The sequence below is a fragment of the Callithrix jacchus genome, chromosome 2 (genome assembly GCF_049354715.1).
Source record: "Callithrix jacchus isolate 240 chromosome 2, calJac240_pri, whole genome shotgun sequence".
In the NCBI taxonomy this organism is placed as follows: domain Eukaryota; kingdom Metazoa; phylum Chordata; class Mammalia; order Primates; family Cebidae; genus Callithrix; species Callithrix jacchus.
Window position 1 is genome coordinate 96,465,266 of NC_133503.1, and position 13,931 is coordinate 96,479,196.

The 13,931-nt window shown below is 41.4% G+C and overlaps 2 protein-coding genes, 1 long non-coding RNA gene and 1 other non-coding gene across 4 annotated transcripts in view; 2 read left to right on the plus strand and 2 right to left on the minus strand.

Moving 5' to 3' along the window:
* Window positions 1–672: 672 nt before the first annotated feature.
* Window positions 673–798, minus strand: LOC118151964 (U4atac minor spliceosomal RNA). Its single transcript, XR_004740354.1, has one exon. It is a non-coding gene; the product is annotated as a U4atac minor spliceosomal RNA (small nuclear RNA).
* A 5,067-nt stretch (window positions 799–5,865) lies between these two features.
* The window catches only part of MCC (MCC regulator of Wnt signaling pathway), a 464,974-nt gene continuing 456,908 nt past the window's right edge, over window positions 5,866–13,931 (plus strand). The window contains exon 1 of the mRNA XM_002744705.6: window positions 5,866–6,025. Coding sequence (XP_002744751.1) covers window positions 5,883–6,025 — 143 coding nt within the window. The 5' untranslated portion in view covers window positions 5,866–5,882. The remainder of the gene's footprint in view (window positions 6,026–13,931) is intronic.
* The window catches only part of LOC103791451 (testis-specific serine/threonine-protein kinase 1), a 51,437-nt gene continuing 43,371 nt past the window's right edge, over window positions 5,866–13,931 (plus strand). Inside the window, 1 exon segment of the mRNA XM_078365039.1 lies at window positions 5,866–6,025. The gene's annotated coding sequence lies outside the window, so the exon portion shown is untranslated.
* LOC144581411 (uncharacterized) overlaps window positions 12,327–13,931 on the minus strand; it is a 39,738-nt gene continuing 38,133 nt past the window's right edge. The window contains exon 4 of the long non-coding RNA XR_013532166.1: window positions 12,327–12,583. This is a non-coding gene — a long non-coding RNA (uncharacterized LOC144581411). The remainder of the gene's footprint in view (window positions 12,584–13,931) is intronic.

Below are 13,931 nucleotides of genomic sequence, written 5' to 3' on the forward strand. Positions count from 1 at the left end.
CTACCTCACTATTTTCTCTCAGGAATTTGCAACTTCTTTTAATCATATTGGATACTATTGAGTTGGGAGGCAAATCACTATTAAACTGTATGTTTCACTTCTCTCACGATGTGTGCTTTAATTAAGAGAGCTTTGGAAGGTAAGTGTGTCCTATAGTGGTGAAGAAAAGCTTCTTGAGGAATATTGGAATTTAGACGGGATGGTAAAAACATCTTAGAGACAATGGTGAGCCAGGGACACCATGGGGTCCTCACTCCAACTCCTACAGATAGCCGTTTTTTTGAGATGGAGTCGTGCTCTGCCTCCGAAGCTGGAGCGCAGTGGCGCAATCTTGGCTCACTACAAACTCCACCTCCTGATTCAAATGATTCTCCTATTCTCCTGCCTTATCCTCTCAAGTAGCTGGGATTACAGGTGCTCACCACCATGCCCAGCTAATTTTTGTATTTTTTGTAGAGATAGGGTTTTGCCAGATTCAACCAGTTCAACCAGCCTGGTTGAACTTGGGAAGCCGAGATAAGCAGATCACTTGAGGTTGAACCTGACCTCAAGTGATCTTCCTACCTCGGCCTCCCAAATTGCTGGGATTATAGGCGTGAGCCATTGCACTCAGCTGCCTTTTCTTTTTTTTTTTTTTTAACTTTTTTTTTCCCATGGAAAGTGGATTTTCATTTTACTGAAAATTGCATCAAGGTAAAAGCAAACCTTTAGTTGATGCAGGTGTGTTGTGTAGGCGTTAGCAGTGCTGCCCTCACTATGCGCTGATTGGACATAGTACAACCCTGAGAAAAGGATGGTTGCATATAGTCTTAGTTTAGGTAAATCAAATTTGGAAGGACAGGCACCAGATTATCAAGTTTGCAAAGCACTGCAGTTGTTTTATTTATTTTAACTCGTAATTTTAGACATATGGGGTAGGATATCTTGTAATGTGTACAGTGTTTTCTGAAATGTACTGTATAAATAGAAGAGAAAAGCTGAATGAGAACAAAGAGGTTGAGCTATGTACTCATCTCAGATAAATACATGAAACCTTTGAATTATGACATAACCAGTGCTGTTAGATTTATGGCAATAGGTATGTACCCCTCACTCTTTAAGAGAGTGGCTCTCACTCAAAGCTCCTCCTTTATATTTATCATCTTTATATCCTATGCATCTCTATTTTCAATGTCTTACAAATTTCTCTCTCTCCTGTTAACCATTTAGGCTGAAATTTCACGTTTCATATCAACTCAGAAGCAAATTTTCTTCTGGGATGTTGAACCTATCTGCTCAGCCATTTCTGAGTTACCCAAGCATGAAAAAAATGTTTAGGAAATTTGTCAAGATTCTCTTTTTGGGTGTTTAAATTTAATTCAAACTTGTTTAAATTTAAACATCCATAGCTGTTGTACATATTCTGTAAGGAGAAAAATATTCTTAGTTTTGAAATGTAATTGGTTGGGCTTTACTGTCCATTCTGTGTACATGAACTGTGGTCATAGAGAGATGTGTTCAAATTTTGCAAAACCCTTTGGGTTTCCAGCCCCTCCATACATGTTGTACTTAGAAAAATGCTTTTTTATTTCTTTTTCAGTCTTAAACTGGAATTTCTCTAGAAAAATTTGAGTGTAACAACTCCTGTCTGGCTGTATTGTCAAACAACAGAAGTTTTATTCTATAAAAATTAGAAAAATTAGGACTAAAAAAATTATATACATATAAATTTAAATATACATATACTTTTGGGCTTTGGTTCTTGTTTTGTTGTAGATAGGAATATTTGTGTTGCTGGTAGCAACTTTCAATAAAATATTATTAGATAGTAGATAGTGTCTTAGTCTGTCTTCTGTGGCTTATAACAGAATACCTGAACCTGGGGTAATAAACATAGAAATGAAATTTGTTTATTGCAGTTCCACATGCTGGAAAGTCCAAAGTTGAGGGGCCACATTTGGTGAACAGCCTTCTTGCTAGTGGGAACTCTGCAGGCTGAAGACGGCACAGAGCATAGGTTGGCAAAGGGGCTGAGTATGCTAGGTCAGAACTCTCTTCCTCTTGTAAAGCCAATAGTCCCATTCCCATGATTATCCATTAATCCATGAATGATTTAATCCATTTATGAGGGAAGGGCCTTCATGACCCAACCACCTCTCAATACAGTCACATTGGGAATTGTGTCAACATGAATTTCAAGTGGGTACAAACATTCAACCATAGCAATCTGTCCCTGGCCCCCTCAAACTTATGTTCTTCTCACATACAAATACATGTATTTCATTCTGGTAGCCCCAAAGTCTTAACTTGTTCCAGCACCAACTCAGAAATCCAAAGTCCAGAATTTCATCTTCCTGTGAAATCAAAGCAAGTTATCCACTTTCAAGATACAATAGCGGTACAGGCATACAACAGACATTCCCATTCCAAAAGGAAGGAATAAACAAAAAGAAAACAGCAACAGACCCCAGGGAAGTCCAAAACCTAGCAGGGAAGACATTACATCTTAAAGCAGGAGAATAATCTTTTTTGATTCCATGTGCTGCCTCTTGGACACACTAGAGCAAGGGTTGGGCCCCCAAGGCTTTAGACAGCCCCACCTCTATGACTTTGCTGGGTGCAGCCCGTATAGCTGCCAGTACAGGTTGGAGCCTCATGCCTGAAGCTTTCCCAGGCAGATGTTGCATGCTGCTAGTGACTCCACAGTTCTGGGGTCCTGGAAGTGATCCTGGTCCCACAGCTTCACTGGGACTCTCTGTTGGAAACTCTCTGTAGCAGCTCTGACCCCACATTTCTGTTTAACACTGCCCTAGTTGGAGCTCTCTGCAGTGCTCTTCCCTTGTTACGAGTTTTTGCCTGGACCCAGGCTTTCAGCAAAAATCCTTTGACATCTAAGTGGAGGCCCCCACACCTCCACAGCTCTTGCTTTCTGCAAATCTGAAGAATTATAATAGAACCATATGGATGCCACTAAGGCTTATGGCTCTTACCTTCTTAAGTGGCAGGTCAGTTCACACCTGGAGCTGCTTGAACCATGGATGGCATGTCTAAGAAGCACTGTAACAGAATGTGGGAAGCAAAGACCTGAGAGAGCCCTGGGCAGCAAGCCCATGAAGAGTGCCTTGGGTCTGTCTCCTGGAGCCATTCTGTCCTCCTGCCTCTGGGTCTGTGATTGAGAGGGGCAACTCAATGTTCTCTGAAATGCCATTGAGGTCTTTCGTTCTCTTGATGATACTTTCTCCCTTTACTAATCTCCTTAGCAAGAGGTTGCTGGGCTACACTCTTTGGTTTCCTCTCCCAAACACATCTTTTCACTCTTTACATGGCCAGACTGAGAGTTTTCCAAATCTTTCCACTTTGCTTCTCTTATGATTATAAATTCCTTTGTTAAGGGTTTTTTTCTCCTCTCACAGCTTGATGTAAGTGGTTAAAAGTAGCCACACAGCAGCCTGAATGCTTTACTGCTTAGATATTTCTTTGACCAGATATCCTAGTTTATCTCTCTCAAGTTCAGCCCTCAGGCATAGACACAGTTCATTCAAATTCTTTGCCAATTTATAACAAGGATTGCCTTTACTCCATCTTCCAACTTGTTCCTCAGTTCCATATGAGGCCTTGTCAGAATGGCCTTTACTGTCCATAGTTCCATCAGCATTCTGATCATGACCATTTAACCAATTTCTAAGGAGTTCCAAACTTTCTCTGTTCTTCTTGCCTTCTAAGCCATTTCTATAACCTACACTTTTTCTAGACTGCTGCTTCATTCTTGTAGCCTCTGCTCATTAACCAGTTTCCAAGCTGCTTCTATATTTTCAGGTATTTGTTGTTAACACCGCACTCTCAATACTAATTGCTGGTCTAGTCCATTTTCTGTTGCTTAGAACAGACTACCTGAAACTAGGGTGATTTATAAAGAAATGAATTTATTTCTTACAGTTCTGGAGACTGAAAAGTCCAAGGTCAAGGGACCACCTTGCTGGTGAGGACTCTGCAGAGTCCCCAAAACAGGGCAGGGCATGTTTTGGCAAGGAGGCTGAGCCTGCTAACTCACTCAGGTCTCTCTTTCTCTTCTTGTAAAATCACTAGTCCCACTCCAATGATAATCCATTAACTCAATAACCCATTAATCTACAATTTCAGTGCCCTGAAATCTTGGGAACTTAGTGAATTATAAAGAAGTAGGACTAGGTGGATGGGGTGAGTGGGGAGCAAGAGGGCAAAGTTCCCTTCCCTCTGACCTGGCAGATGTTCCCAAGATATATGAACTTGTTCCAGTTATCTATTGCTGCATAACAAACCACCTCAAAACTTGATGGCTTAAAACAACAATTCTTAATTATTAACTTCACAGCTCTGGGGGTTGGTTAGCCAGTTTTGCTCAGGGTCTCTAATGCAGTTGCAGCATCCAGAGCTCATGTCTGGCACCTAGTCTGGGAAGATTCAAAGATCCGGGGGCTAGAATAGCTTTAGCTCTTTGGTCATCTCTTTTTTTTTTCTTTACATGCTTTCTCTAAATGTTTTCTCCTGCTTCAGGGTAGCCAAACTTCTTTTCAGGAAGCTCAGGGCTTCAAAGATGTGTGTTCCAAGGGAGAGAACCAGTGAAATCTTCATTGCCTTTTCTAACCTAGCCTCAGAAGTCAAGGCAATCACAAGTTTAGTCAGCTTTAGGGGAAGCAACAGACTCCACTTCTTGATGAGGGATGCACAAAAAAAATCTATGAACATATTTTAAAACCACCAGAGAACTTCACAGGCCTCTGGCAGAAAATCTAGGACAGAATAATGAGTCATTCACTAAACCACAAATTGCTTCATTGTGGTTCCCCTTTGGCTACGGGGGAATAGTGCAGTGTTTAAAGGCTCCTGCTCTGGCCTTAGGCTGCCTGGGCTTGCCTCTGCCCTGACGCTTACTAAACCTGGAACCTTGACCAGGTCTTGGCACCTCAGGTTTCTTATCTCTAAATTGGGAACAATGAGAGCTAACATTTGTTGAGCACTTAGTAAGTGTCGGACACTGTCCTAAGTGCATTATGTATGTTCTCCTTTTATACTCAAGATACCCCTATGAGGTACTTATCTATTAATACTTCCTAAGTCGTAGGATTGATAGTAAAAGAGGCATCTTCCAGGTCTGTAGTGTGGATCAAATGAGACCAACTATTATGTTTGCTCTTGGCATTATTAAAGCTGTCGGGGACAAATTCTAGTGATGCCCGGCCAGTACAGTGAGCCGTTTCCAGAAATGGACCCAACCTGCACAATGCCACACAGGACTGCAGACCGTTCCCAATACAGAGTGGAAGCCAAGATCAGGGCTGCGAGGGCCAGGTTTCTTGACAGGTGTCAAAATTTCATAAAAAGGCCAGTCATTCCGGTTCTCACTGGGTGATATGGGTACAAAACCTAGAACATTCCTGGAAAGTGAGATGACAAGCCCCGTTTTGAGTTTGCAGAACGGGAATTTTGATGATTTTTCTGGAAAAGGAATCCACGACTCCCGGCGGTTGGAGTTCCACCAGGAGAACACCCGCCCTCTGCCTGAAGCGTCCCTAAGTGTCCAGGGCCCGCGTCGTGGCCAGATGCACAATGCTGACACCCTTCCCGGGGCCCTCTAGTGTATTCTGCCTCCTCTCGCGTTCCCGTTGCCACCCTTGGCTTCGTGACTGCTCCAGCCACCTTCCCCTCCTCCCTCTTCCCTGAGGTGCTCACTCGGGCGATTCCAGGGCGCCCATCTTCCCAGCCCGGGCAAAACCCGGAAAGGTGGAATCCCTCGCCCGGAGCGCCCCGGCGGCCACTGGGCATGCTCCATTGTCAGGCAGGTTCGGGGCTGCAGGCAGCTTGCGCTCCCGGCGGATTCCTGCAGCGGCCGCGCGTCCTCCTCCTCCCAAGCAGGGAGCGGGCGCATGATGGCGGCAGCGGCTGCTGGGAGCGCCAGCAGCGGCGGCGGCGGCGGCGGCAGCAGCGACACGTCCAGCACCGGCGAGGAGGAGAGGATGCGGCGCCTCTTCCAGACGTGCGACGGCGACGGGGACGGATACATCAGCAGGTACGCGGGGAGGTACGAGAAACCGGCTGGGGCGACATCAGCCCCTCCGCGCGCCCTTGACCCCTACTCTGCCCTCTCGCCCCAACTTGCGGCAAGTTGCTGAGAAGCTCACGGGAAAAGTTGGCCGCGACTCCGAGAGCGCGTTGCCGGCTCGGCCACCAAGGCCGAAGGGCTACTCTGTTCGCCTTCCGGGGGTGCCGGTTGGTCCAACTTTTCCCAGCGCAGTCTTTGTCTAGGCGTTGGGAGGTATCTCCTTAGGATGCGCACTCTCCCCGGGGCCCTGAGCATTCCTCCCTGTGAGAAAAGGAGTTCTGGCCGCTTGTCCCAGGTAGGAGATGCTGCCCCACAGCCTCGGGGTCTGGCGGCGTCAAGATGCTGGCGGCACTGGGCAGCGATCTGCCCGGCTGCTCGGTGGACAGCCCGGGGCCGCACCGGGAGGAGATGCGCTCTCAGCGACAGCCCTGGACATGGAAATAACCTGTGAAGAACTTTCTTGTGCCGCAGAACCCCTGAATTCCAAACTTCAGAGCCCAAAGAATGGGCATCATTTGCCACCCAGTATTGATTTAAACAAACTAGCCTGAGGGGAACGAAGCGCTCAGGAGCAAACTGGGGCTAGACCCGACCCCTACCCAGCTCTGTGCGCGGACCAGGTGAACCTCGCGGGGTGGCTCCGGGCGCCTCAGCCCCTCCATTCCCAAACAAACTTTGGGGTATTTGCTTCGGATCCCCCAGACCTTCTTACAGGGGCAGTGTTTAAGCTTCGTGCCTCCTGGGTTGGCCAAATAATTACTTCTGGCAAAATTTGTGTCACTTAGACTCCGTGGTGAGGAAAGCAATCATAGCGTTTTCTGGTATGCTTCTATGAAAGGTTGACACCGGACACTGAAGGCTTAGTATCCGTGGAAGTTTGAATCGCCTTGGATGAAGGGGCAGCCAAAGTTGTGCATTACATGTTTCTTTAGTCTTTGTCTTGGTGATGCTGAAGACCGTTTCTGATTGTCCTGATTGTCCCTGATTGTTCCTGTTCCTGATTGTCCCTGCCTACCTAAAAAAAAAAGAGTACGGAATTTTTCCCTTAAAAATTTAAAAAAGCTCTCTTAAACAGGCAATTTAACATGTAAGAATTTGCAATTACAAATAATTATTGGGACTCAACTCAATTTATATCATTCTTTGGTGAATTTTTATTTTCTGAAATTTTACTGAGAAACTTTAGAAAGATATCCGAAAACCTGATGGAGTAATTCTGCTGGGAAATGAAAATAATATGTAATTCTGATTGACTCCACGCAAGTTTTCATCAGGAAGTCTTTCCATATTTTGGTTCTGGGATTAAAAAAAAAATTTCATTATATAGTTTTCTTTTTTGTTGTTTTCCTGCTTGAAAGGTTATTATCTTATTTGCAATAATAAAAGCAATCTCCATTCAACTTTGGATGCAATTTTGTTTATTTATTTATTTTGAAACAGAATCTTGCTCTATCACCCAGGCTGGAGTGCAGTGGTCTGATCTTGGCTCACTGCAACTTCCTGCCTCCTGGTTCAAGCAATTCTCCTGCCTCAGCCTCCGAAGTAGCTGGGATTACAGGCACCAACCACCACACCCTGCTAATTTTTGTATTTTTAGTAGAAAAGGGGCTTCACCATTTGGCCAGCCTTGTCTCAAACTCCTGACCTCCAGTGATCCACCCGCCTCAGCCTCCGGAACTGCTAGGATTTCAGGCCTGAGTCACTGCTCCTGGCATGATGCAAAAATGTTTAATTTCTCATCGGCAAGAGTGCATATAGAAAACTAGCAGCGTGCTATCCTTCTTTTCTAATTTGGCCTATTAATATATTGCTTTATCTGAACTGTACTTTCTGTATAAATACTCACATTATTTTTGGTGATCTACCCTGGAGGATAATGAATTCTGTAAGCATAATTTGAGAACTCTGTTTTGGAGGGTGAGGCATTGTGTGTGTAAGCAGATGGTGATAAAGAAGCCATTTTGGATTGGCATAGAAACTGGCTGGGGCAAAAGTGGAAAAAGTTGTTAACATTCCTTGAGCCACATTAATGTGTCTGCTTAAAAGTTTCAAGGTATATGTAGTGATGAACCCTAAATCATAACTTTAACTGTGGGTGGAGCTTCCCTGGAAATTAGGCTGTAGCAGAATTGCCATGTAGGAGAATTTTAGAGATGGCAATCTAGGGCAACAAGGAACTTGTCTGGAAGTATGTTTACATAGTAAGCACAGTTTTACCTGCAATTTCTGTTTATGTGGTATGACTTGGGGAATGGGGTTAATGAAGATAAGGGGCATTAAATGACTCCCTCTCCGAAGTCACTTTTCTGTGCTGCTTTTGTTTAGTGACCTGTACTTGCCACTCTGTAGTGGGTGATATGGTTTGGAGAGTTGTGCATTTTCTGTTTTATCAGGCATGAGAGTTGGACTTTTTACGTTAAAACCTTAAAAACTTTGGATTCATCCAGAGACGTTAAGTTTATGTTTACGGTAGACAACTGTATCTGTTAGGATTTCAGATGACTATATGTCATCACAGTAATCTAACCACAGTCAAATAAAGGTTGGCTTTGTCGCCTACTGGAAATCTGGAGGTAGGCTATCTAGGTTGGGGCAGCAGCTCTGCAGTGGTGTCAGTGCCCATCTACCTTCTACTTTTCTCCAACACCATTTTTCACATAAACCTTTCATCCTCATGGTTATCTCATAGTCCAACCAACATGATTGCCCTGTCTCCCTCCTCATCCCCAAATTCTAAGGGAGAAGATGTAAAAGGAAATGGAAATAAGTGATGCCTATATTATTAAAGCAGAGCTTTCCCAAACCCCTTAATTGACATCTTATTGGTCAAACTACATCACCTAACCATGCCTACTGCAATAGAGTCTGAGGAAGCATGTAATTCATTCAACTAGGCACATTACCTCCTGAACAAAATCTGGGTTCTGTTACTAAGAGCAGGAAATAGATATTGAATGGGCAAGTAGCAGTTGATGCCTATAACAACTCCCCCATCCCACCATGATAATCCATGTTCAGCTATATTTGCTCTGGTCCTCTGCCTAGCCCTCATTCTAAACAGGAGTAGGCTGGAAATTTGAAGTTTGGGGGAAGGCTAAGTGGAAGAGAAACTGGGCCATGAGGGGAAATGTCAGGGAGATAAGGGGTGGTGCTTTGTGCTTTCAACATTCTCTTGTCTCAGTCTTTCCATCAGGCTGACAAAAAAAGGCATCAGCTAACTAGATTCATGGAATTGCTGCTTCTGCCAAGGAACTTTAGCCTGTAAAAGGGACCTAGAATCATCCCCATTTATAGTTAAGATGGAGCAGAAAGCTATGATCAAGTGGCTCCAAACTGTGGCTGGGACCCTGCTGGATTTGGGCAACACAGTGAGATCACAGTAAGCTCTTTCAGTGCATTTCATTAACCTTACAATGACTTTACCCCATTTTTATGGTACTGGATTTTTTGGACCCTGCATATCATACTATAGAAGGTGGTAGAGGTTGCTCTATTTGTTGAAATTATTTTTCTTTGGAATTTTAATGCTTTTTGTTTTTATTGTTCAATATAAGAAACTGCTTATGTTGAACATATCTTTGACAAATATTGAAAGCCAGCACTTATGTTTTGAGTTCCCAAGTCTCAGTTCATATGTTGATGCCTTAGAGCTTCCCTGACCACTATATCAAAACAAGTTTGCTTTATCCTGCCATTGCTGTCCATCATAGTACTGATTGCTTTCTTTCAAAGTGCTCTTTACAACCTACAGTTGCATTTCTGTTTCTTATTTTGCTTGTTTATTATCATTCTCTCACTAAATTTAGTCTTCGTGAGGGCAGAAATCATGTCTGTTTTCTTACAGTACGCTCAGTGCTTAGCACAGTATCTACCATGTAGCACACAATCAGCAAATTCTGATGCAAAAGTGGCTAAGAATAAACAGTGGTATGCTCATGTATATTGGAAAATGTTTCAAGCTTTTCTTTTCCAGATATGGTTCATGTTTATGTAATATTTTTAAAATGTATTTTTTAACTTTTATTTTAAGTTCAGGAGTACATGTGTAGGTTTGTTACATAGGTAAACTTGTGTCATGGGAGTTTGTTGTATAGATGATTTCATCACCCATTCCTAGTACCCATTAGTCATGGATACTAAGCCTAGTAGTCATTAGTTATTTTTCCTGATCCTCCTCCTCCTCCCAACTTTCACCCTCTGATAGGCCCCAGTGTGTGTTGTTCCCCTCTATGTGTCCATGTGTTCTCACCATTTATCTCCCACTTATATGTGAGACCATGTAGTATTTGGTTTTCTAATCCTGTGTTATGGTTTGCTAAGGGTAATGGCCTTCAGCCCCATCCACGTCCCTACAAAAGACATGATCTAGTTCTTTTTTATGACTGCATAGTATTCCATAGTGTATATATACCACACTTTCTTTGGCTGCTCTTTCAACAATGGGCATTTAGGTTGGGTCCATGTCTTTACTATTGTGAACAGTTCTGCAGTGAACATACGGGTGACGTTTCTCCAGGAAAGACATAGACATAGCCACTATGCACATGAAAAGATGCTCAGCATCATTAGCCACTAGGGAAAGGCAAATTAAAACCACAGTGGGATTCTACTTTACACCTGCCAGGAAGGCTATAACCAAAAAATCGGATAATAATAAGTGTTGCCAAGGATGTGAAGAAACCAGAACTCTTATATATTGCTGGTACAAATGTGAAATGGTGCAGGTACTTTGGAAAACAGTCTAGCAATTCCTCTAAAACATAAACATAGAATTGGCATATGACCCCAGCAATTCTACTCCTAGATATATAGCCAGGAAAACGGAAAATAAATATTCACCCAAAAACATAAATAAATGTTCATAACAACATTATTTATAATAGTCCAAAGATGTACCCGCATGTTCATCACCTGAATGAATAAACAAGATGCCGTGTATCCATGTAATGGAATATTTTTCAGCCATTAAAAGGAATGAGGTACTAATACATGCTATAACAAGGATGAACCTTGAAAACATTAATGCTAAGGGAAAGAAGCCAGTCACAAAGGCCACATCATATTATATTATTTCATTTATGTGAAATGTCTAGAGTAGACAGTTTTATAGACATAGAAAGTGGATTAGTGGTTGCTCAGGTTTGTGGGTAATGGGAAGAATAGGCAAATGAGAGCTAAAGAGTATGGGATTTATTTTTCTGAAGTGATAAAAGTGTTCTAAAATTGATTGTGGTGATAGTTTTACAGATCTGTGAATACAGTAAAAAAATTGAATTTTAATGAGTGAACGTAATGGTATATGAATTACAGCTGAACAAAGCTGTTAAAAAAGATTTACATTTGTTGTAATGTCATTATTTATTTAATTAATTTAATTATTGTCCTGTTATTGACTATTTAGGTTGTTTCTAATTATTTGTTTTAGAATTTCATTAATCTAAGTTGCCAAAGACTAGGACAAACCATTATTTTATGTACCAATTAAAACATGGCAAAATACTTATTACCACTTAGAATTTTTGAATTCTTACTGAAAGGACTCCCTTAAAATTGTTTTTACAGATTTTTATCATATTTTACTCTTGTAATACATAAAAAGGAAAACAAGATAATCAGATTGTTTAAAATAATTCTAAAATGTCTTCACATTTAAAATCCAAGTCTTGGCCAGCTGGGATGGCTCACGCCTTTAATCCCAGTGCTTTGGGAGGCTGAGGCAGGTGGATCTCTTGAACCTAGGAGTTCAAGACGATCCCGAGCAACATGGAGAAACCCTGTCTCTACAAAAAAAAAAAAAAAATACAAAAATTAGCCAGGTGTGGCAGCTTGCACCTGTAGTTCTGGCTACTCAGAAGGCTGAGGTGGGAGGATCACTTGAGCCTGGGAAGTCAAGGCTGCAGCAGTGAGTTGTGAATACCCACTGCACTCGGCCTGGGTGACAGAGAAAGACCCTTTCTGAAAATAAAATAAAATAAATAAAGATAATAAAATCCAAGTCTTCCAAATCACTTTTTGATTTAGAGTATTGACGTTGTATTTTGCATCAACCTCTGTGACATCAAAATATTTAGGGAAGCAACACACTATTTTCTATAGTATTTTCTTCTAACATGCCTACACCCTTTCTGCAAGTATTGATGTTGACACTTCTGATCTTACTAGAAGGTGCTGATGGAAGTTTCTCAGACAGTAACCAAAACTTGTATTGTTGAGAAAGCATTGAGGTTTGCAGTTATCTAGTCATTTTACAAGGAATAACAACCTGATTCACACCAAGAAAGCAATGGTAACTATGTTGGTACAAGGCCAACAAATTTTAAGAAACGTTCAGATTTCACAATGTTAAACGGTACATCTTAGAAGTTTTGAAATATGGTATTTTATATAATGCTAGAATAAACAACTTCATTGTTCCATGTACTGTTATTGAAGAATTCGTCAAAACTGAAGTTATCGGTGAAATGTATGAGCTAAAATTGCTTGTAGGCACTTTGTTCAATCCTCCTTAAACAACAGCAGCAACAACTGTAAACAACAAAAGGTTTTTAGATTTAATGGAGGATATGGTAGTTTGCTTAATTAAAGAACTACAAATTTATATACATCTTAAACATACTCTACTATTCTCCCTTATTCAGTGTTAGCAGAAATTGAACTTGGGGAGGCAAACAGAAAAGTCATCTGACTTTTAAAGGGTTGAGAGAGTCACTTGAACCAAAGGTAATTGAAACAGAAAGACTATGACCTCTAGATTCCTTGTCTCATGGCAAAGTGGATTCTCATGACAAAAGTATAAAACCTGCAATATATTTATTCTACTTGGAAGCAGTAACTCTGAAACACAATTTTTAAAAGAAAGCCTTTGTGAGATTCAAACGGCAGCATAACCAAAGCCAAGCGTCAAAGAAACTGAATAGCACTGAAAGCCTCAAAGCTACAATGAAACCATAGTGTCTCTAGGAAAAGTATAATCTGAACTTAAGTGGGAGAATAAAGAAGAAAAAAGAAAAACCATTAAAACAGCCATAAAACAATCAGCCTACCAAAATAAGTCAAAGAAAAATATGATCCTATTTCAGTTTTTAATTAGGTAAAAAAACACCATACAGAACTCCCCTTGAGGTAGCTCAAGATAAAAAGTAGAGCCCTACTTAGTAAGGATTGTAAAGTAACATAGAAGAGAATTTTGAAGAGGACACATTGGCGTTATGAACATTTCATATACAAGAGAAACCGTATTACTTTTGAGAAGAGCTAACTGATATGCAGTATTTTCTGATTTACTGACATGCAGTAAAATGAACCCATTTAAAGTGTATATTTCAATGAGTTTTGACAAATTTATATACCCATATAACTGCCACCACAATCAGGATTGATTTTCATAGCGCAAGTTTCCTGTGCCGCTTCCTAGTTCATTGCTACCCCAAACCCAGTCCCCTGCAACCACTGATCTGCTTTCTGTTACCACAGGTTAGATTTGTCTTTTAGTATTTCACATACATGGAATCATACAGCATGCATTACTTTTGTTTCTGACTTTTCTTGAGCACCATCATGCTTGTGAAATTCATGCATAGTTTTACATGTATCAGTAGTTCCTTTTACTTACTAACATTTTGTTGTATGAAGGTACCACAATTTGTTTATCTGTTCATTAATTGATGGACATTTAGGTTGTATCTAGTTTGAAGCTATTATAAATAAAGGCATTATTAACATTCACATACAGGGGAAACCATATTACTTTTGAGAAACAGGATTATTTATTTCAGATAAGATGCAGCTAACATGTACGGACTGTTCACCAGGTATTCATGCAGCTTACATAATGCTCACAGTACAGAAACAAAGGGAAAGAAAGTGGATAATC